The sequence below is a fragment of the Diadema setosum genome, chromosome 2 (genome assembly GCF_964275005.1).
Source record: "Diadema setosum chromosome 2, eeDiaSeto1, whole genome shotgun sequence".
Taxonomy (NCBI): domain Eukaryota; kingdom Metazoa; phylum Echinodermata; class Echinoidea; order Diadematoida; family Diadematidae; genus Diadema; species Diadema setosum.
The window spans coordinates 41,367,839-41,393,429 of NC_092686.1; the positions used below are offsets into that span (position 1 = coordinate 41,367,839).

General features: G+C 39.0%; 1 protein-coding gene across 1 annotated transcript in view; it reads right to left on the minus strand.

Annotated features, from left to right (window-relative positions):
• Nucleotides 1–289: 289 nt before the first annotated feature.
• The window catches only part of LOC140245106 (uncharacterized), a 40,703-nt gene continuing 15,401 nt past the window's right edge, over nucleotides 290–25,591 (minus strand). Inside the window, exons 2-3 of the mRNA XM_072324706.1 lie at nucleotides 6,733–7,120; nucleotides 290–929 (exon numbers count right to left, since the gene is read on the minus strand). Coding sequence (XP_072180807.1) covers nucleotides 290–929; nucleotides 6,733–7,120 — 1,028 coding nt within the window. The remainder of the gene's footprint in view (nucleotides 930–6,732; nucleotides 7,121–25,591) is intronic.

Below are 25,591 nucleotides of genomic sequence, written 5' to 3' on the forward strand. Positions count from 1 at the left end.
TTCCAATTGCGACTTGTCGAAATTCCAAGTGCCAGTGAATTTGATAACCAAGATTATCATCATTATCATTCTTACCCTAATGCACACAATAATTGGTTACAAACTCGCCCACTCTTACCCTACCATATCAAATGATGTTTCAGTGTGGACAACAATGAATTTTGACCCAGACAAAGAACATTGAAGAAAATTATTTCATTCGTGACCGGTATATGATACCAGAATATAAAATGTTTTTAACTTCTGAAAATGAGCTCCCTTTTAGTGACAGGGAAAAGCTCTTCAAAAACTAGGGTTTAAATCGATGCTGATACATTTCATTGTACAGATCCTGACATTTGCCAATGATGCGCACACAGTCAGGAGTGAGATCCTCTAGTGAAGGTGTAGGGCTGGAGGTTGGGACAAACTTGGAGCTGCAAAAAGCTCTTTGAAATAGCAGAGCACCGGATACTCCTCCACTAGTTAACAATTCATTGCAGCAGTGTTTCCACTTCTTGATGGCCTCCATCGAAGGATCCCACTCGAGCAGATCGTCGCGGTACTCGACATCGATCAACTCACAGATTTTCCTCAGATACGTAGCCGGATCAGCAAGGAAATCCTCCGTGTCAATGATCAAAGGGTTTGGCTCAAATTTCTCCCGGATGTGCTTCCAAAGTGCGTAGATCTCGCCATACCAGTGCAAGGTTGGATAGTCTGGGTGTACCTCTTCGAGGTCTATACTGTTGTCGTTGGGATCCAGTTTTCTGTAATCTATTATCATCTTACGAAAGGAAGACACCACCCGTCTTGGGTCACGAATAAGGATGACGTGGCGAAATCCCGACGGAATGTAATCGTACGAGTCATGGATGGCTACTGCCATAGCCTTGACAACTACCGTGCGACTTGAAGAAGCCTCTAAGTTCTGTTTGATTCCTCCATATCTGCATGGAAAAATATTGAGACTTAGTATATCAGGATATTTCAAAGTATAATCATTGCTGAATTATACTGTATTTTTCATTTTTCATATTGAGATTACTGAGAGATAGAGAATATAAGAACATTTCAAACTATGATCATTGATAAGGTATATTAACAGCACTGCATTGTAATGAACAGACTGTGTTTTGAATTAGTTATAAACCTACTTAGTTGTTTGGGAAAATTTGCAAGCATAAATGTGATACTGTCAACAGTTGCAGCAGTCGCTTGACAAATCGACTTCCTCCATATCTATAATACATGGAATAAAAGCATGCGAGATGACAAAAAGAGTATATCAGATCATATCAACAAGGTATGATAATAACTTGATGAAGGGCATTAACATCACACACACACATAAAAGCACATAACGCGCGCGCGCACACACACACAAGCACACACACACACACACGTCCACACACACACACACGTCCACTATACAAATAAGCTCCAAGCCCTCATAATCTCCCTTCAAGGCATTTTGACATAAACCACGCATTTTAATGATGTACATTTTGATCAAAGTTTAACAAAGTTGGAGCAAATACCAACTTGGTATAAAAAAAAAAGTATAATATTATTATACTTTTTGGTGATTTTAATTCGAACTCGTTAAGTTGGCAATGACCAAAATGGCAATCAAAATATTACGAACCACTTCACTGCACACCTGATTGCCAGAAGTTTAAACAAGAATTTTGAGTCATTAGAATTACCTCTCTTCAAAATGTTCATTTTTCTGCGATTGGTACAACGGAAACATGGTACGCCACAACTCCACTAACCTATTTGAAATTGATGATTATAAATTATTTCGTTCTGATCTTAAAAATGGTAGGGGTGTCGAGTTTGACATTCATATCCACAATCATTTTCGTTTCAAAGTTAGAATTATTCACATTGAAGTCTGTGAAGATCTGTTTATATAAATTATCCAGGCAAAACAAAAACTCGTGCTCCAGAAAACTGTACAACATGGATATATGATCGAAACAAGTAGCTAACTGTTAAAGGACAAGTTCACCTTCATAGACATGCGGGTTGAGTGAATGCAGCAATATTAGTAGAACACATCAGTGAGAGTTTGAGCAAAATCGGACAATCCGTTAAAAAGTTGTGCAGTTTTGAAGTTTCTGCTCAGTCACGGCTAGATGAAAAGACTACTATAGCTTGTGATGTCATATGAGTACAACGATATAAAGAAAGAATAAAGAAAATTCAACATATTTTGATTTTTCTCGCATAACAAAAGAACACTCGACTTCTCTCTTTCAGAAGGCAGGGGGGATATACCCTTATTAACATACGTCAGTAGCAAGTCGAAGAAATGTGCACTTTATTCAAAAAGTAAAGTTTTGTTAAATTCTCTTTTTATTTTCCTTATAATAGTTGTACGCATGACATCATACACTCTAGTGGTCTTCTTTTCCAGCAGTGACTGCGCAGATACTTAAAATATTCGTAACTTTTGAACGGATTGTCCAATTTTCCTCAAACTTTCACTGATGTGTTCCACTAAAATTGCTGCATTCTCTCAATCCTTATGTATATGAAGGTGGACTTGTCCTTTAAGTATATCAACGTTGTTTGATTGCATTCTCACATCCAAAATCCAACGAGAATAAGTTAAACTTCTAAAACACTTTTAGATAATATTTTCTAATGGTATGGATATAAATTATTTTACAAGAGGCATACTATATCACGATGTATCTGATCACATGCCCAATTTTACAATCTCACAACATTTTGGAAGCAATGCAGGACAATAAAAAGAAAATAAATAACACCCAAGTTATACAGAAAAAAGGACAATGATATTTGGGTCATCCAACGGAATCGACACCCACGAAGTCATAAGGCCCACAAAGCCGACAGGATTTGAGGGCCATGGTGGGCCATGAGTCATACAGCCCATGGAGTCATATAGGTCCATGAGTCATGCAGCCTACGAGTTATACAGCCCACGAGTTCGACACTTGGCGAATAAAGCCCAAGAGTTCGACACTTGGCGAATAAAGCCCATGAGTTCGACACTACGCAAAAAAGGGGATCACGAGACCGACACTGTTCATGTTGATTCTCTGCGTAAATTATTATTTGGAAAAAAATGTAGGTGTTATGTTTAAGTTCAAGCAGTATTTTCTAAACATGTTCTATTGTTCTGCATTCATTGTATTCTACTCTTTTATTGCCCTATAAAGGTTATGGAATCCTGGCATGGGGAAACTGCTGTAGAACAAGACTTAATTCTTTATCATTGATACAGAAAAGAGACATAGGATAATTAACTTCGTTACATTTCTGGAACACAATAATACTTTTTTTTTTTCAGAAGAACACTCAAGATCTGTTATTTACATTATTTCAATATTGGATCATTATGTATCAGTGAAACTCAGGTGGGTTCTTCGATGTGTTTTCCTTGATGTTTGTTAAAAATACTGAAGTCCATTCTTACCCTACGAGACAAAAAAAGATTCTTTTCATCTTTCTCCCGTATGGACTGTATCTGCTTTAAGAACAATAACTACTACAGGAGCTAAATTTTTGAATGATTTTGATAGAGAAATAATCCAATCTTAGTCTCTTCATTCAGCATAAACTTAAATTAGTTTTTCTGAATTAATACTTATAGGTATTCTTCAATCCTCTTCGATATTCTCTGTTCATACTTCGTATTTCTGTCATTACGTAACATGATTGTGTCTCGCTCGAGATTCTCCTGAACCTTCTATGTGCATATTTTGTATTTCTGCTATTGTACACTGTATCTGACTTGTACCTCGCTCGGGTGATCACGCAACTCTCCAGAAGTTTTGTGCCGCGGACATTGTTTTCTTTGTCTTCTCTTTTCCCCTCCAGATCATGTAAGGTAGGTGTGCACTACGACATTGACCATTTCTGAAAATATTTCCTTGTCACAACTGCGCAGAACATGTAGATTTTTTTTCTTATTACAGTATTATTATTCCAGGGCGTGAAAGCAAGAATACCTAAAAATGTCGAGGAGTTAACTTGGAATCGGAGGTGCTTTTACATTATATTTTTTGGACTTGATGTGGAAAAATCTGTTGCGCACTTTAAGTTATTAATATTATTATTATCATTATTATATATACATATATATATATATATATATATATATATATATATATATATTGTCATTGTCGACCCTGAGGAAAACGAATGTATTCGTCGAAAATTTGGTCTGAATAAATAGCACTTTTGGACTGTCAAAATGCATTACCACTCTACTTCTTCATCTTTTCTATACATATATATATATATATATATATATATATATATATATATATATATATATATATATAAAGAGCTTGCTTCCAAAAGGCGCTAAATCCATCATTTTTCAATGGATTTAGCGCCTTTTGGTTGCAACCTCGCTGGGGCGATAAGACCTCGTATCTACAAAATGTCAAATGTTCAGGTGAGCAAAAAAAAAAAAAAAAAAAAAAAAAAAATGGCGGCCAAAGCACTGTGGCGAATGGGATAGCCTTTCCTTTAACATGCCGTGGTGGCTTCATTTTTGGAGTAATACAGTTGTGATTTGGACAGGACATCTCTTAACCCATTATTTGACCATTAATTCAAAAAACTCATTTTCACCAAAATTGCAGATACAAGGTCTTATCACCCCAGCGACGATATGTATATATATATTTTTTTTTTTTCACTCACACTCACACACGTAAACATAAATAAAGCTTTTGAGAATTCCAGGAGTTGAAGGAGGCAACTGGCGCGGTAACACCCTAGCAATTCCCTTTCCCATCACTCATTTCTTCCTCTTTCCACAATCGAGACATTCTTTACGCGCTCGTAAAATGGTTTATAGATGGCGCTGTTCATCCTGTCGGCCTCGTGAGTCTTCTTGGTTTTTCATTTTAAGAAATTCTAAATGGTAAGGTCTAATCAGCAATGCATCCAGATAACATACCGACAGTTTGAACATACTTCTTGGCACACATGCACTAAAAGTGGACAATGCCCCAACACTATATGCCGCACAATGCATCATTTTAAAGAAAGACTGACACATACACTACATGATCCCACATAGCTCGGCAAATGGAATCCAATAAGATATCGATATACGGGTATAATAAACAGGATGTCTATAATGGGCATGTCATCAATTTCATTGTAGTCGATTTTTTTTTTCGAAGGTGTCAATCAGCCTCCCCGAAATATGTTCATTTGTTATTCAGTACATTATATGCCCGTATATAGCGTCCGCGTTAGCTGCTATTTTACACCATCGTGAAGATAAAATCTTAGAATGAACAGGTAGATCTGCAGCAAAATAAATAATCCTCATCATGAGGCCCAAATCTATATTCAAACCTTCTAAAGTGAAAAAGACACATATACTCCTTCCCAAGCTTTTTAAATGCAAGACTTCTTCTGGAGCTGAATGCACCGTCTTATTTGGAACATGGTTGCCCTTTCACGAATTTGAATGACCCACGAGATTCTGTCGCCGGCTTTAAAGGACAAGTTCACCTTCATAAACATAAGGATTGAGAGAATGCAGCAATATTAGTAGAACACATCAGTGAAAGTTTGAGGAAAATTGGACAATCGATGCAAAAGTTATGAATTTTTAAAATTTTTGTGTTGGAACCGCTGGATGAGGAGACTACTAAGGCTTGTGATGTCATATGAGTACAACAGTATAAAGAAAATGTAAAGAAAATTCAACATATTTTAACTTTTTTCGCATAATTAAAGAGCACTTGACTTGCCTCTTTCTAAAGGCAATGGGAATAATATTACCCATAACATATGTCAGTAATGAGTCAAGGGAATGTGTATTTTTTTTCAAAAGATGAAATTTTGTGAAATTCTCTTTATACAGTATCTTCCTTATATTGTTGTACGCATGTGACATCATACACTGTAGTAGTCTTCTCATCCAGCAGTTACTGCTCAAAAACTTCAAAATTCATAACTTTTGAACGGATTGTCCCATTTTCCTCAAACTTTCAATGATGTGTTCTACTAATCTTGCTATATTCTCTCAATCCTTATGTTAATGAAGGTGAACTTGTCCTTTAAATGAATTTAAATGCTCATTGCTAAAATACATGCTCCCATCTTAGATTTGAACAATGCAAATGAACGTGCTTTCTCTCTCTCTCTCTCTCTTGCTCCAAATTTGAATAACCGGATTTTGAATTTGATTGCTGATTCAGTGCTGCGAGTGTGGAATGCATGAAAGTGAATGCCCTTTATATGAAATTGAATTACAAAATGTTAAAATTGACCGGAAAATAGGTTTTACCGCGGTCAATTTCATACTTTGGTCATTCCAATTCTTAATTGTGCATTACACAGTGCACGCTCGCGAAAATGTTCTGGTATTCAAATTCAGAATTAGAGCGATCAATTTGATTAATGGGAGTTCTATTTTGTTTTGTAAATTAGTGGATTGATACTCAAATGAAATACACATTCATGGAAAAATGTACACATTTTGGCACTCGTGAAGAAGAATAGCACACTGTATCATGTATATAATTATAGAGGCTAGAGAATGCAACCTACAAGTTGATCAGACAAAAAGCAAATCGAATAGGATTTTCTGCAAGATGTGGGCAATGAGTTGTAGTTTCGTATCCTGAAATTGTATTTGGATTGATTCACTATCTTTAAAGTTATCATTGCGGAGGGTCCCGTTGAAATTTTTTGGGGGACATAATTACGGTATAAAGCAGACTGGTCTTTATAATTACTTACGCCAATAACTCTGCGTTGACTTTTGGCCGAGATGGAAATCGAGCCTGAATGGACTGAGCAATGCCGTGAAAGATCGCTTCTTTTCCAGTGAATTCTTTGGGTAGGTCAATATTGGACATTTTCTTAGCATGGACTCCTGTAAACCTGCTGAAAGTGAACGGTTCGAACCAGACGTCCGTGTCCTCGTCGAGATTCGTCAGACATTTAGCTAGGGCCGTCGATCCACTTCGAGGATTACACCACAGTATAAGGCGACGTGGCTTTCTGGCATCTTGTTCCGAAGTGGCAGCCATTCCAGAAGACAAAGGATTATACCTTCCCAAGCGAGTGTTAGACGGAACTGTTTGGTTCGACGCAAGGCGACCGCGTAAAAGGTGTCTACTTCGCTCTGGAAGAGAATTTATTACAGACAGTGGAGGATATGACGTGTATCCTTTTGCAGCACTATACGTGGTTTGTTGTTTGCAATACGGATGAGAACGAGTGGAAGCCATACACTTTTGACCCGGGAGACTGGCACCGCCCTAGTCTGACTGACTGACTCAGTGACTGACAAAACAATATCGATCTATGTATATAGTTGGTAGTCATCAGAAACTGGAGAGGAAACCTTATACATGTATCATGGGCGTAAATCCCGGGAGGGGGGGGGGGGGATGGGGGATGAATCCCCCCAGAAATGGAGGTAGGGGGATGGCCTGTACTATCACCCCCCCCCCCCTGAAATTTGAGGGGAAAAAATGGAGGAAGCAGAAATGTGATTGAATCAATTTTGGCACATTGCATGACGTTCGTACGCCCGCCTTCAGACAGGAAACAGAGCTGAACAGTATTCTATCTTGTAGGATAATGTATTTTCTCAAGCGCTCGCTCGCGAAGAAAGTAATATCGACATAAGGTAAGGTCCAAGTACGTTGACAACGTCAAATAGTATAGGCCTACATGTAAACATGCTATGACGCGAGCAACTCGAGAACATCTGCTAAACTATGTACGAAAACAAACAAACAAACAAACAATAACAAAAACTATACCGCATTGAACCCCCCTCCATTTCCTGAATAATTCCTGAAACGATGATGACTCAGTCAGGATACATCTATGGGCATATCCAGGGATGATCTCGGGGGGGGGGGGGGGGGGGGCAAATAGTCCATGGGCCAAGACCCGAAAAATGGGTTATTGGTACCACCTGAGGTGGCAAAACCTTTTTGGTGTCATTTTGTTTGTCGGGCATCAAGCTATAATAGCATTTCCAAATGAGTAGCTTAGTCATAATAAATGAATTTTTAACCAATTTGGTCTCGTTCTTATATCCCTATACTTCTGAATCGAAACTAACCGCTATACAAAGAAGAGCGCTGTCTTCTGTATGTCCACAGGTGTTCTGTTGTAAACGCGGTGTGCTTTGTCTTTATTCAAGACGGCGAAGGGAATATCCAAAGCTTATGATACAGTGTATATCTAAAGTTCCTAATAAAAGAGATTATCTATACTGTTTTTATACTACCCTCTCAACAAATACATCAGTTTTAAACAAAAATCACTCTGTTAATTTACAATATTATTTATTATAATGTATTGCAGTGTACCGGTATATTGTTTTTGCATTATCTTTCATTGTTGGATGGAAATAAAGCGACATTGACGTGGTATTAGCCTTTTCACCGTAGCGTTTTCACCGGAAAATGATGAATAATTGAAAAATACGGCAAAATCCACGATCTGCTTTTTTGTGTTTTTAGATAAAGGGATATACACTGTATCATAAGCTTTGGATATTCCCTTCGCTGCCTTGAATAAAGACTAAGCGCGCCGCATTTACAACAGAACACCTAGTGGACAGAGCGGTTAAACCCTCAAAATCATGAGAATTGTGCAAAATTTGACTAAAGTATGAAACTTTCACCAGTGTTAGTACATACCATAAGATTCATTTTAAGATCGGGAGGTAAGTCTGATTTGACCTCTGATGACCTCCAGAGGTCAATGAACTTTAAATATCAGAATATTGATGTTTGGAGGCATTTGTGAATGATAGGCTTAGATCTATACGCTGCACTAAATATGCATTTGTACTACAAATCTTCTGATTCCACAGGGCATTGACAGGTTTCTACCTTTGACCTCTGATGACCTTTAGAGGTCAATGACCTCAAAATACCATAATATTGATCTGTGATGTTATTAGTTAATGATAAACATGGTTAAGATGTGCAAAATAAACATATCTGTTTTGCAATGAAACTGTCTTCATATTCCAAAGAGCAAAGACAGGTTTCTAACTCTGACCTCTGGTGACCTTTTAGATGTCAATGACCTCAAAATATCATAATATTGATCTGTAGAGTCATTAGTTAATGATAAACATGGTGAAGATGTACAAAACAAGCATACCTGTTTAACAAGAAATTGTCTTCACATTCCAAAGAGCACAGATAGGACCTTTGACCTCTGGTGACCTTTAGAGGATGTACAAAACAAACACAATTGTAGCCCAGATGGCTACTAGCACATGTTTATACTAAAGAATAGAATAGAATAGAATAGAATAGGATAGAGAGTAAAAGAAAACAGAACACTGCAGTCGTTTTCCTAGACACCCTGTGAGGTCAAGTCTTTTCCCCTTCTTGGAGTTTACGAAACCGTTTATCTTCCTTCCAGCTATTTCCTTTCTTTTTTTGTGGTAAAAACCACCTCTTCCAAGAAAAGTCTATGGTCATAGGAATTTATGAGTTTGATGTTGGCTACTTTCCCCGCTAGTGGTCAGCACTCTCCATCCCCAAAGCCCCGCGCCAAATTACGGGGAATGACGTGATGACGTGTTTTTGCCCTCTGATCCCCAAACATAAATGACCCTCTGAGCTGGAAGGTGGCCCTCCTGCCAGAATTTATCCCTCTATTTTAGCATTTGTTTTTAAGTGGAGTGGGTCAAACAGAAACTCCAAAGACAAATTCAGGGGTAATGACCCAGCACAACGATGACGTTGGTTGCCATAGCCTAAGGACACTAATATTCATTTGGTTTATCATTTTGATATCCAAGAAACAATAAAGTCTTTACCAGTGGTTACAGAGAACAAGTGAATGAAGAAACTAAAAGAGAGTGGGCGAGTTAATCAGAAATTGAGATAAATCATAGAAAATTGAATTTTCACAGAAACGAATAGGAGGAGCAAAATGAACATTTGACCAGTAAGGAATTAATTTCTAGTGAACGCCACACCCCAATATAAGATTGAGCCAATGAAATGCTTTAGGGAAAGGAAGTTTATTAGTAAATTATAGTTATGAAAAAGCATGTCTCAGCCGAGAAATCAGTTAGAGTGGCAAGCACAGTGGGAGCGGTTTCACACTATGTAGTGAAGCAAAGGCTGCAGAGTATTTTGGAATTTTGAGGAACTTTGAGAATAGTTGGAGACTACAGAGATAAAGTCAGGAGTTCCTCTTTCTTATGGTACATCATGCCCCCCCCCCCTTCCAAGTCAACCAACTAATCTTTAACGACGCTGAATGCACCATCGACCTACGCTGTGAATGTGATGAGGATCTGACTGTCATGACTGAACCGGCGAGCAGGAGGACATTAGGAAAAACTATGAGTCACGATAAGACAAAACTTTGGTTTACGCCAATTTGGAGTGCAATTACAAACTCCAAATAGTCAACTGGTGTCATCGGAGATGTTGAAGCGCCCTGTCAGACTGATACAAAGTGGAGAGTGATGGTGACGAAGAGAATACTGACAGCGTGACGGCAGACCGCTCAACGGACGGCCCAGTCACACTGACGAGATCGACAAATGACATGTAGACGAGGACCTCATTCGTCGACCGAGAGTAATCATTTAAGAGGAATGACTTTAATTTACGTTTGAAGACATTTCAAGAGATGTAGTAATCTGATATGTTAAGGGGCTTGTGAACATACTTGTATCTTTAGCGAAAACTGTTCGAGTACGTGGACAGTATAGGCCCCTATAAATCACTCTGTCGAGTAAATTATATATGAACCAAATGGCTTCTTTTGAACATGTATTGTGTTGAAAAGTTCATAGTAATTCTTTTCCAGGCAAAATGTGTACATGAAAATTCTAATGTTAAAAGCATGTGATGGGAAATGTAAACAGTATGTGCGAATGCTTCTATGTTTCCTGAGAAAAGAGAAGAGAAGTCTCGCTCTACCACGTCTTCATACCACAACGCCTACGGATATCTTTGTTTCACATTGTTGGTGGGGAAAAGAAAAGAAAAGAAAAGAGAAGTCTCACTTCATGGGAGATGTTCAGATCCCGCTCGACACCACGACGCCTACGGATGTCTAGGCTGAAGGTGGGTTTGAATGTCTTATAGGGCCGATAGAGCACCAACAGTAAGTGCAGATTAATTGGCACGCTATCTTTTGAAGAGAAACAATACTTTGTTTCACACAAGATGAAAAAGCAGAAAGACAACTGATAATCATCCGCTCATGTGAAATCAAGCAGAAGTTTTTCAAAACATTTCAAGAGGCATCTTGGTGAGTTACAGTCTGTTAAACATGCCAATATACTGTGAGAAACAAATTGCAATAGGCCACCTGCAATACAGCCTCGCATTTTAGACATCACAAAAACTTGTGAAATCAAGCAGAAGTTTTTCAAAACATTTCAAGAGGCATCTTGGTGAGTTACAGTCTGTTAAACATGCCAATATACTGTGAGAAACAAATTGCAATAGGCCACCTGCAATACAGCCTCGCATTTTAGACATCACAAAAACTTTGATCAATACGTCCCACATATACACGGTGATGGAGAGGGAAAATAATAAACAACAACATTGCAAGATTAATGCATTTCTTCCAAGACAACAGATAGGAACTGATTCCACGTAAAATACATAAACATGTATTTTGATTTTTTTTTTCCATGCATTTTTCCCATATCATTACACACAATCATTACACACGTATACTTGATATGGTGTTCAGCTCACTGTGTGCAGACTGAGCACGACCCGATAATTCAGAACCTCTGCCTGAGAAAGGATTGTAGCCTATCCCGCGAGTCAAAAAGAAGCTTTCTTATCATCTCGTGCATCCTGTACTCTATGTGCAATGCACTCATCGCAAGAGACAAGCTTGCCTTCACCCAAACTGTTTAGATATTGCCACTGGAAGACTCTGATGATCGCAGTGGCTGTGCACCTAAAAGAACGCTGGTCTGACCTCAGGATGTCTATCCAGTTTAGTCGTGGAGGAGATCTGTGTGCCGATCCGTGCAATGTACGTAGGCTCAATCGCGTGCTTCACTGAAGACGCAGATGCTGCCCTGTCTTGAAAGAGATCGAGGGTATAGATCTAGACCAATTTCAGCAGGTTACACTGAATCATCACTTGCTGGCAGGTGATATTACCCGCTGCCAGCGTACCCTGATTCACACATTGGATGCAAACAGGATGGCGGCCATTAGTGGAAACAACCAATATGTGGGCATGGGGGCATAACATGCATGGCCAGGCCCAAGTGTTAAGGAGTATCGAGCATAAAGAAGACAATTAGAGTAAATAGTAGTTCCACTCCTATTTGGAATTGAGGTTCGATCCTAAACAGGTCATTGAAAAAATGCCCAAAATTGCCTGACGTAATGACCCAAACTTAATTGGATGACAATAGCAAGTTGCAAGACACAGGGTTGCTTCATGTGGAATGAATGTTATGCCGCACAGTATGTCGCTTTCCAGATGGTCCATGACGTCACTGTATGCTCCAGGACCATGAGTCATTCACCGGAACCATACATCCCACGAGCAAGAGCTTGACACTGACCAACACAGGCCCGCCAGCTCGAAACTAGGTAGCATTGCCCGTGAGCTTGATACTTAGGCAAACCAGGCCCATAAGAGTCCGACACATGGGGGGAGGGGGAGGTCCACAAAGACCTCAACTGAATAGATTAAGCTTTTTGATGTAATACATTTATTAATCTCGTGGGCCTTGCATGTTTTCCTCGAGTGTCGAGCTCGCGGACAGCACAGCTTATGGGCCTATTATATTTGATGTCGAGTTCATTGACCTTGTTCATCTAGTGTTTAGGTCACGGGATGTATGACTCGTGGGTTGTGTAACTCAGGGGCTTTATACGACTCTGGTTGTTTGACTCGTGACGTACATCTGATGAGGTGGGCCTGTTGTTTTCTGGTTAGCATCTGTCACCCTTTCATCCAGTTCAAGGAACTTTGCCATATGCCTGTTCACAAACTATTAAGCATCAACCAAAACCACAGGTACTCCTCTCCCCACCTTCCATGTTTAAGCGTACAAATTTTGTCCAGTGCAAATTGGATAATGTTGCACATAATTTCATGCAAGCTAGTCTGCATAACTAACCCAAACATAAATATTATATTTGAGGTCACTGCCATCACTGAAGACACGTAAGCTTCATTTCTGAAGTAATTGATCGCTCACATTCCTGAGACCAGTTACTATGAACCAATGCCTTGTGGAATGTGGATACATACTTGATTATAACGCCAAGGCGTGATTTGTACATGATTAAACATTTCGGATTAAACCAATGATGCCAAACATCAATAATTGTAATCCTACACAAATTTTGATTTTCTAAAAGTCTGACCTCACATTGTCCTTAGAGGTCAAAGTTGGATATACACAAGGTAATGACCAATGTTCTGTGGAATGAGAAGACACTTCTTGTAGTATAAATGCTAATAGCATAATGCATGATTGCACACCAGGTATACAGTTAACCATTGAATATACATCAAATATCAATATTTTGATATTTTGAGGTCATTGACCTGTCACAGTCCTCAGAGGTCAAAGGCAGAGGCGTGTAAATAACTTCCCTTGATCTGAGGAATAGGAAAACGATTCAGTTGTAACACAAATTAATTTTTAGGACATCGTTATGTTTATCATCAACAAATTGCACCAAATATCAAAATTCTGATAATTTTAGGTCATTGACCTCAGGAGGTCATTAGAGGTCAAAGGTAGAAACCTGTCAAGGATCTATGGAACATGAAGACAATTCCACTGTAACAAAAATGAGTTTTTAGTACATCACTACCATATTCAACATTAATCAATGACGCAAAATATCAATTTTTATCAAATTTTGAGGTCATTGACCTCTAGAGGTCATCAGAGGTGAAAGGTAGAAAGCTGTCAGGGTTCTATGGAACATGAAGACAATTCCACTGTAACAAAAATGAGTTTTTAGTACATCATTACCATATTTAACATTAATCAATGACGCAAAATATCAATTTTTATCAAATTTTGAGGTCATTGACCTCTAGAGGTCATCAGAGGTGAAAGGTAGAAACCTGTCAGGGTTCTATGGAACATGAAGACAATTCCACTGTAACAAAAATGAGTTTTTAGTACATCATTACCATATTTATCATTAATCAATGACGCAAAATATCAATTTTTATCAAATTTTGAGGTCATTGACCTCTAGAGGTCATCAGAGGTCAAAGGTAGAAACCTGTCAGGGTTCTATGGAACATGAAGACAATTCCACTGTAACAAAAATGAGTTTTTAGTACATCATTAGCCCCACCATATTTATCATTAATCAATGACGCAAAATATCAATTTTTATCAAATTTTGAGGTCATTGACCTTTGGAGTTCATCAGACTTACCTCCCGATCTTAAAATGAATCTTATAACATGTACTAACACTGGTGAAAGTTTCATGCTTTGGTCAAATTTTGCACAATTTTTCGGCTTATCTGCTCTACTATACAGAAGACAGTGCTCTTCTTTGTATAGCGGCTAGTCTCGATTCAGAAGTACAGGGATATAAAAACGAGACCAAATATATTGGTTAAAAATTCATTTATTATGACTAAGCTACTCATTTGTAAATGCTATCATAGCTTGATAAGCATATCTATGCCCGACAAACAAAGTGACACCAAAAAGGTTTTGCCACCTCAGGTGGTACCAATATCTGGCCTGGCCCATGGACTAAAAAGGGCATTTACCCCGCCCCTACGGAAGTGTTGGGGCAGAGAATCATTTGCCCCCCCCCCCCCCCAAGCAATTCCCGAGATGAGGACAAATCTCGAACTTTCTTTATGGAAAATTGTCCAAATACCGCCAGAACTATGCATCAGATCGCTGCATTGCAATCATAAACATGAAAAAGCTCCGCTACTGGATCCCTTTCGATAGACTTTGTACACTTTTGAGATTGAGGTATTTCCTAATATTCTATCAAAGAGTGTGCAGCAGATCTTTCACTTACAAAAGCTCCCTCATATGCAGAGGCGCGATGGGGGGGGGGGGGGATGGTTCCCCCATAAAAGTATTGGGGACAAGCATATCATTTTGCTCCTCCTCGTAACTCCCGAGATGTGGAAATGTTCTTACTTAGAAAACTCTTAGAAAGAATTCTTAGAAAACTGTCTAAATATTTCACCCAAAGATGGCTGAATTTCAATTCTGAAAATACATAATCTCCCTCGCGTAAGAGGGGGATAGGCCTACCCCCTCCCATACCCTCCCCATTCAGTCCTTTCTACTTAATACACTTTGGATTGACAAATTTTAAATTGTTTCATCTAAAGTGTGCGCCAGGTCTGTTACTTCAGTTAAAAAAAAAAATGCAAAAGTTCCGTGGGTGGGAGGAGATATCTAGATACATGTACTTTCCATTAACGGAGGGTTTCTCCCCCCCCCCCCCCCCCAAAAAAAAAAAAAAAATGGTATACACTTCTGGGATTGAAATTTTCCCACATTACCTCATAAATTTGTTTATGAGATATTTTCATCTGAATTCTAAAAATGCAAAGGCACCCTCTGTGCAGGGGCGTCGATCCTGGAGGACGGGGGGCGCGGACGGGGGAGGGGGAGGGGCAAACACATCATTTTGATCCCCAGTGATTCCCGAAATGAGGAAAATTTTCTTGAGTTTTTTGATAGAAAACTGTCCAAATATCTTATCCAAAGTGTGCACCACATTGCAGAATTTCATTTCTGAAAATGCACAAAAAAAAAGAAGAAAAAATCTCGCGTGGGAGGGGGATACCCCCTCCCCTTTCTGTCCTTTTCTTTTTTAGCTCACCTGAGCCAAAGGCTCAAGTGAGCTATTGCGATCGCCCTTCGTCCGTCGTGCGTCGTGCGTCGTGCGTCGTGCGTAAACTTTTTACATTTTCATCTTCTTCTTGAAAACCCCAGAACCGATTTTCATCAAACTTGGCAGGTAGCATCCCTAGGGGGTTAGGAACTCAATTTGTAAAAATGGGCACCATGCCCCACCCAGGGGGCCCCCAGGGGGCCCAAGCCCCCCAAAATTAAGGAATCTGTAAAAATCTTCTTCTCTAGAACCAGAAGTGATAGAGCTAAGTTAATACTATGAGTTAGTACATTGATGACTGTAGTTTCAAGTTTGTTCATGGCAGGATCAGGGGTGCCCCCCTTGGGACCCAGGGGAGGGGGTGGGGAGGGGTTCTAATGGGGCCTAAATTGTACATTTTCATCTTCTTCTTGAGAACCCCATGACCTATTTTCACCAAACTTGGCAGGTAGCATCCCTAGGGGGTTAGGAACTCAATTTGTTAAAATGGGCACCATGCCCCACCCAGGGGGCACCCAGGGGGGCAAAACCCCCCAAAATTAAGGAATCTTTAAAAATGTTCTTCTCTAGAACCAGAAGTGATGGAGCTAAGTTAATACTATGAGTTAGTACATTGATGACTGTAGTTTCAAGTTTTTTCATGGCAGAATCAGGGGTGCCCCCCTTGGGACCCATGGGAGGGGGGTGAGGAGGGGTCCTAATGGGGCCTAAATTGTACATTATCTTCTTCTTTAGAACCCCATGACCCATTTTCACCAAACTTGGCAGGTAGCATCTCTAAGGGGTTAGGATTTCAATTTGTTAAAATGGGCACCATGCCCCACCCAGGGGGCCACCAGGGGGGCCCAAACCCCCAAAATGAAGGAATCTTTAAAAATCTTCTCTAGAATCAGAAGTTATAGAGCTAAGATAATACTATGAGTGAGTACATTAATGACTGTAGTTTTGAGTTTGTACATAGGAGATCCAGGGGTGCCCTTCTTGGGGGCAGGGGTGGGGGGGGGGGTGGTTGGGAAGGTCCAAATGGGGGCCTGAATTGTACATTTTCATCTTCTTCCTGAAAACCTCATGATGGATTTTCGTCAAACTTGGCAGGTAGCATCCCTAGGGGGTCAGGATCTAAATTTATCAAAATGGGCACCATGCCCCACCCAGAGGACCCCAGGGGGCCCAATCCCAATGATTAAGGAATCTTAAAAAATTTGGGCCCTTATTGTACATTTTCATCTTCTACTTGAGAATGCCTGGTCAAATTTTGGTAGAGCTGTGAATAATTTAGATTAGTGACTGCGTGAAAGGTGAACTTGCGATACTCAGGTGAGCGCTATGGACCCGCGGGTCTCTTGTTTCTTTTTAGATTGACAGATTCCCAAATGTTTTATCATAATTGTGCACCAGGTCCGTCACTTCAGTTACAAAAAAAAAGAACACAAAAGATCCACCGGGGTGGGAGGGGATATCTTCTTTCAATCAACCCTTTCCCCGCTTTGTTTCCCACTACAAACTTTAGTACACTTTGTTGATTGACAGCTTTCCGAATTTTCCATCAAAACTTTTCATTTGTATTTGTATTCTAAGAATGCAAAAGCCCACTCGTATGCAGGGACGTCGATCCTGGAGGACGGGGGGGGGGGGGGAAGCAAACATGTCATTTTGTCCCCCAATAATTCCCGAAATGAGGAAAATTTTCTTGCGATTTGTCAAAATATCTTATCCAAAGTGTGTATCAGATTGCTGAATTTCAATTTAAAAAATGCAAAATCTCTTGTGCAAACCCTTCCCCTCTGTGCCCCTTTCCCGAGCCTTAGTACACTTTTCAGATATACAAAAAATTCTGAATAGATTCAAGATTCAACTTTATTTTCACTTCCATCAAATAAACAAAGAAATTATATACATTGCATAATTATATGTACAGTATTTGTAATACTTGCAGAACGTAATTTGACAATGTACATGTGAAAATGAGAAGTAGATGCAATTACATCTTTGTTAATATATACATAAAGCGTATAATACAAGTCAACTAAGGATGAGGATGGAAGTGGAGGGTCCCACTAAGAAGCAGAGCTTAAACGATATGGGACCCTCAGAAAATACACAAGACAGCAATATAAAACAAAATAAAATGAACCGATACATGTCAACTGACATCAAGACGATTGGGAAGGGAAAAAGAAAGAAAAAGAAAAAAAAAGAGAAAAAAAAGGAAAGAAAGGGGAAAAACTACAGCACGTGCCTTCGTGGACGCAAGCAATCTAGATTCCATAATGTGAAATAAGTGATAAAATATAAGCTGGATTGAATATAATGCAAAACATTTTTATACGTAATTATGTTGGTAAGAATGCAGGAGAAAGAGAGAATAGACACATCGTTATATTTAGAACACAGACAGGAACATAAGGAGGACTTATGTAAAAAAGAGTGATGATTTGACTGAGATGATAAAGGGAAACTAACTCGGTTGGATGTTGTAAGATTTCAATAAAAATAATTTTAATTTATTCTTGAAGGAGTTCAGAGATTGAGCTGTTGTAATATTGTTGTGAAGTGAATTCCAATATTTTGGCCCGTCGTAGATGAATGTGTTTTGAGCCAACAAAGTTCTCAGAAATGGCAAATGGAAGTCATTTGATCGCCGTGTTGGATAATTGTGAACGGATTGATTTCTTTGAAACATTGTTTCAAATATGTTTGGAAGATTATTTTTGTTATACATAAATTGTCCTAGATTAAACAAATACAAATCATTAATTTTCAATATTTTATGCTCATAAAATAGTGGGTCAGTATGGGACAAAAATGCAGTATGACATATGACACGGAGTGATTTCTTTGTAATAAAAGCAATTTATTCAAAAATGTTTTATAAGTATTTCCCCACGCGAGAATACCGTAATTTAGATATGGCAATGTTGTTATAGTACAAGCAGGGACGACAAAGGAAAACAAAACTTAAGCTTATTAATTATACCAATATTACGTGAAATGATTTTACATATACTGTCAATATGAAATTTCCATGAAAGCTTATTGTCAACTGTTATTCCAAGAAATTTTACATGGGAAACATTTTCGAGTGGAATACCATCTAAAACAATATCAACATATTGTGAGTGCACAAGATTGTGAGTGCACAAGATTTATCACTTATTGTGAGTGCACAAGATTTATCAGAAATTGTGAGTGCACAAGATTTATCACTTATATTCCGAAAACTCGAAAGTTCCTTCATGTACAAGGGGAATATCCCCTTTTAATCAATCCTTTCTTCGCTCACTGCCCCCATCACAGATCAGTTTTTTTCCCCAAAAATATTCCATCAAATTGATATGCGTATACGAGATAATTATCTCAATTTCAACTTTAAAAAGGCAAAAGCTCCCTCGTACGGGAAGGGTGGTGATAGCACTCGCCCATGCCTTCTCCCTACTCGTCCGTCCCGTCCCCCCTCCCCCGCCCCCATGCATACACATTGAACATAATATGACCCCGTTTACAGAGCGAGGCTCGGCCGCGGCTCGGCCCAGCCCCGCTTCATGCAGTGTAAACGCGCAAAAGGCCAAATGCGGGGCCAAAATTGGCCTCGCATTTGGCCTCGCTCTGGAGGTGGTCTCGGCCTTTTCTCAGTGTAAACGCAACCTGGGCCAAATGCGCGGCCAATTTTAGTCTGGCCTCCAAACCCTCTGCCCTTACTACTAGTATTTCGCTATTCAGGATATTAATCCCCTCAACGTCGAAAGCTAGTATAGTTTAAGGTGGTTTTGTCCTGCAAAGGATTTTTCCTTCGGCAAAGGCCTTTGCCCGAACGGCAACTTCGTCGCCACGGAATCCAGTTGGCAAAGGGTCTGAAAACCAGACTATATCAAATTGCGTTTGTTTCAGTGCCGTTTATAAAGAGAGTCTGGCAAACTCGGTTTTTGGCTTATGTGTTTTGAAGCCTGTGATTGGTCAAAAGCTGGTCCCGTGATCTACAGGCGCCATGTCGTTACCAAAGTCAATCACGCGGGCGCGAGCAAAGCTCATACGCAGTGCCCATTGTTCATTACGCGCAGCTACGCGCTAATTTTGTTTGCCTTTGGGAAGTCCCCAATATCAGTCACGGTCATGGTCATGGGGATAATGAATTGTCATTACCGTTGTCTACTTTATTGAAGTAGAAGGTTTATAATATATTTTAAAATTATTTTGATATCTTTCTGCGATAAACCGAAGATTTGTCATGCCTTAATTCCTGTCCAGCATGGCGTTGCTTGAACCGACCTGACTCAAGTGTAATAATGCACCGCTTTCCGACAGATCCAAAACGAAGGAAAAAAAAAAGGTGGGAAATCAGAGTGCGACGGGAAAACTATCGTGATTTGTTTTCTTTGGATTACTCGCGGTGTCTTTCAGACTATCTAAGTGTTGATTTACATTAGTACGTCACTGCCAAAACGTACGAAGTGTCGCCTGAGGCATTTGTTTTGGTCGTCCGTCCGTCCGTCCGTCTGCCCTTCATTCCGTAATCAATTTTGTGGACACCGTTTGTAATGAAACTTGACATGTATGCATGTGTGAGTGTTCGAAGCTTTGTCTTTAGCTTATAAACTTTTATGTAAACACGCTCAAAGTGAAAGGCCAAAATCATGTACGTAATAGTTAAATTCTTAAAATATTACTATTTCCCCCATATCGATATGCAATTTTTGAAGGTAAGTACATGTACTTCCAGACCAAACTTACTGCGGCGACCGTGATTCTCTTGTGATTTATTATTATTCTTTTTTTTGGGGGGGGGGGGGAGGTGAGGGTCATGGGAGGGGGGCAAAGGTCAAGGATCAATGTCAGTGTTAAAGTGTTAAAATTTTACTATATACTGTTCAAATATTATTACCCAGTTCCTCCATACCTTGGATATTACCCAATGCAAACACGGTATTTGCATGCCATCATTACTACACAGTTACGCGTAGGGATATATTTTGGCCATGATGGTCAAAGGTCGAGTGAAAATAGTAAGATGACAAGATTTTCCACATATTTTGAAAATAACCACTCAAAGTATTGTCATGAAAATAGAAAGGTCGACTTACGAGTAAAAACAAATACTCAAATTTCTTAATACTTGCTCTCTTAAACAATAAAAGTCATCCATTCACACCTAGTTCAAGGAAAGTAAACATTCGACGCATTAAATTTTATGACAAACATGCCATTTATTTTCTGTCAATAATATGAAACTGTTGTGTAACATCGTCAAGACGTACTCAACGCCTGCTAAAAGAACTATGTAATATGGCTGGGGTATACCGGTAGCCATTTGGACAATTTTTATTTGTTTTTTGTTTTGTTTTTTACTTATTTATTAAATGGTCCTGATCGTAGTTTATATTTAGTACGAATGTCACTTAGGATAACCCTCATTATCATGTTATCCAGGTATTTGTGCTTTCGTTCAATTACAGGTCTTTTTAAAAATTATTTCTAAACAATTTGAGATCATTTTACATAACTTAATACGCACTTGCGGATGAAGTTTCATGTTGTACATTGTACATCGTATTCCTTTTGAATTACATACTATTAGGCCTTCATGTCAGTTTCATACATAACTATACTTTATGGTACTAGATGGTAATTGATGGTTATTCATGTGCAAAACAGTAATAACTGTGGAATTCGTCAATCGCCTGAGCACTGATAGAATTGTAAATTTAGATATCATTGTGTTATACAATGGTCATGTTCCCTGGACAGCTTGCTAAATACAATATAGCATACAGTCTAGTGAAAGTTTACGACACGGCATACTGTGAATTCTTCTTTTATTTATACAGCAATAATTTCTCATATTTATATTTAGGAATTATGTCCTTGAGACAGCTTCCCTATTATCTATATACCTGAGTGCTTGTGTCTACAATGAAATAGTCTATTTGAATGTGTAAAAATGATTGATTGTCGGCTTCGTTCAACATGGATGGAATGACAGAATGCAGTCAGACCGCAACGCTGCTGTTAATGAGCTCAAATCAAAAATTTATCGTACGCGCAGGTTTTTGCGCATGTCCTTCTCAGCACCCGAAATTTTGCGAGATAATTCAGAGACAAAGTGCATGGTCTCCGAGATTCACTTATTGACGACATGAAGATCTACTATCCGCGACTAATTGACATGGTTTGTGAATATTTGAAATAAATCATACCTTTTAATGCTTACATTATATAAAATGAGCTTATGATACCATTATAAATATCTCTGCAATATATCGATATTTTCCAAACGACCCTGAGACAAATTAGAACAAGGCTTTCTATTTATTGCCAACCCGACCCGTTCATAGGTTGAATCACCACATGAATGATAGTCAACGTTTTAGATATACTTGTTATATGATAGCACAGTAAGAACTGAATTGGTCCCTCACTTAGAAAACAATAAAAATTGAAAGTCTCGTCGAGTAAAAATCATAGTGTGGCAATTTGAGATACATGAATGATCATGCGCTCCCAGGGTGTCATTAGATAAATTACTCAGCGATGTATACAGTGGATTAATAAGGAATGATTATTCTAATACCAAATAGAGAGCCCCCAAAGAACTCATGTGCGCAAACTTAGTGTGGGTATGCTATCTATTAATGCACGCTACTCTATCTAGTAGCTTCTAGTTGTGCAAACAAAGTTCAGGCCAAAGTTGAGCTGTCGATCAGAGTGGAGTGTTGTTTTTGTTGTTTACGTGGAGATCTTAGCTGCAGTTGCCTGAACCTGAGCGCGTATACATACATTGTGCGCGCGCACACACACACACCATAGGGTCCTACACTGTCATCTATACACAGTGTATTACTGTTATGTAGAGTACACGTTTACTGTCATTCCGCGAGGTTCGTTCAACTCTCCACTCGAAGGAATTAAAGTGAAAACTAAGTTCTGGTAAGGGCCTGAGAACCCGTCTGACACCATTTCATATTTGCTTGCAATATATCGAAAGAGTCTACAAAGAAACTTACCTGGCTGACGCGGTTTGCCGGAATGATGAGTCGTTTTGGAGTATTTTGAGAAAAATAATAAAAGTCGGTAGACCGACTTTTATTCCAGAAGGCTCCAGACTAACTCGGTCTTAGGGAAAACTCGACCCTATTTCAGACAATTTACACACAGTTCGTGATCGCCATGTTCATCAGTACTCTATACTACAGGTACCAAACGAGGCCTTGATGAGCAGACAGGAAAGTGCGTGCTTATCCTGTACAAAACAAATGGACAGTTGCTGAGACGCGCGGTCTTTGAAGTTTTTGTTGTTGTTTATCAAGCGTCTTTGATGACAATGACAATGACAATGACAATGACAATGACAATGACAATGGTTTTTTTTATTTTCTCATGTCACCCAACGTCAGGGTATTGAAGAAAATCAAAAATAAACACCGTAACAGATAAAATCAGTTAATTAATACATTAATACATTGTAAATTACATATATATACAGAAAATTGCATATTTACAAAATATACAAAATATACAGAATGGTGCAGGACCCAGAAGAGAGAAAGAGAGCGAGAGAGAGAGAGAGAGAGAGAGAGAAGGAAAGAGAAGGAAGACAAACAAAACAGTAAAAAAAAAGCAGGGCAACAATAACGCAGATAAAAGCAATTTCAATAATATAAAACTAAACATTGTAAAAAGCTATATTTACATGAAAAAAAATACAAATAATGATATTAATAATTATTATTTCTTATGGAGCTTCATTATTTCCTTACAAAATTTAGCTAAATTTATCAACTCACTACGATTTTGGGAATTAAATAACTGATTGCTTTTAGAGGTGCTTGAGAGGCGCACACTAATTTTGCATGCGCGCCAAAGAGGTTTTTGATGCGCGCGTTGTAACAACTCGGACCATTACTGCGAGTAGCCAGAACGCTACAACAGGCCGCTCCCATATGCATAGTACAACGCTGTACAATCCAGAGGGACAACCAATACAACTCATCCCGCCGTCAAGCACAGCGAGACCGAGTTATCTCCGAGTCCGAGTCTAGCCTGACCCCGTTCGGGTAAGTTCTGAGACTGAACGTTTTTGGTTAATATTTCCCATTTTCGTCGTTACCCATCGAATATCTTGTTATTACAGCGTTATTCCGCACATTTCCTAGGCACACGTTCACATTTTGGAGCAAAATTTGACAACTTTTGCAGGCGTACCAGAACTTTCTTTGGGCTTTAACCAATCAGAAACGCGTATTCGCGGCAAACCGAAATCTCGTCAAAAATTAACTGTACAACGCAATGATTTATTCGCCAACCTGACCCGTTCATAGGATCAGTCCACATAACGTCATTATGTTTTCATAGAATGATATTTCCTCTTTCATTTTATACCTCTTCCATTTTGGTCCACCTTAATTTCGTTGGTCTAGTGTACCCCTTAAGAAAAATGAAAAATATGCAAATTTTGTGTTTTATAATTTCCTTGTTCAGTATATTTTATATGTCATAACCTTTTAAGTGGTCGAATTTTGTCAAAGTACAATTCTTCAGCTTTTTATCGATGTATAAATCATGAAGATTGATAATGTCGTTTAGATTTACAGACACTCTAAAAATGTGGTCTCCCAGCTCATTACGTATTCATGTCCGCGAGGTCCATGCATACGCGTACGATAAATGCGAAGGCTTTTCAGGACGTTGCTGTCTGACTGGTCCCTCCCCCAACCTACACCCTTTCTCTCTCTCTCGTAGTGAGTTGATAAATTTAGCTAAATTTTGTAAGGAAATAATGAAGCTCCATAAGAAATAATAATTATTAATATCATTATTTGTATTTTTTTCATGTAAATACAGCTTTTTACAATGTTTAGTTTTATATTATTGAAATTGCTTTTATCTGCGTTATTGTTGCCCTGCTTTTTTTTTTAACTGCTTTGTTTGTCTTCCTTCTCTCTTTCCTTCTCTCTCTCTCTCTCACTCTCTTTCTCTCTTCTGGGTCCTGCACCATTCTGTATATTTTGTATATTTTGTAAATATGCAATTTTCTGTATATATATGTAATTTACAATGTATTAATGTATTAATTAACTGATTTTATCTGTTACGGTGTTTATTTTTAATTCTCTTCAATACCCTGACGTTGGGTGACATGAGAAAATAAAAAAAAAACATTGTCATTGTCATTGTCATTGTCATTGTCATTGTCAAAAAAGTCAAGCAACACAGTACCTTGCGCCTTTGGGACGCCTGCGCGTACTACGCTAACCCCCAAGCACATACGCTAAGCGCACTGTACGCTGGGTAACGACATGGCGTCCAATTTATGAGTTGGCCAGACTCTCTTTATATACTTATTTATATATTAATGATGTTATTGGTAAGCAAAAGAATATGTCAACATTTCAAATTATGCGTGACGGTCAAACACTCTCTAACCCTAGGGATGTAGCATGTTTGTTGCGACAGGGATTGTCGCCCCTACAAGGATTGTCGCCTCCTGCTCGGGGCGACAATCCGTGACGGGCGTTGGCGGCACGGATTGTCGCCCCCTACACGGATTGTCGCCTGGCGACAATCCGTGTAGGGGGCTGGCGGCACGGATTGTCGCCCGCCCTCGAAGCACATTTTGCTGGGTAATATCATTCTGGACATAATCATTGAAATACTAACACATAACTTACATGGCTACATTCATGCAAACATGCCATGTAAAAAGTCATGGTGAGGTTTCAAGGAAGTGTGTATGTGCGCGTGCACATGATAATTTAGTGTCCGTTTGTG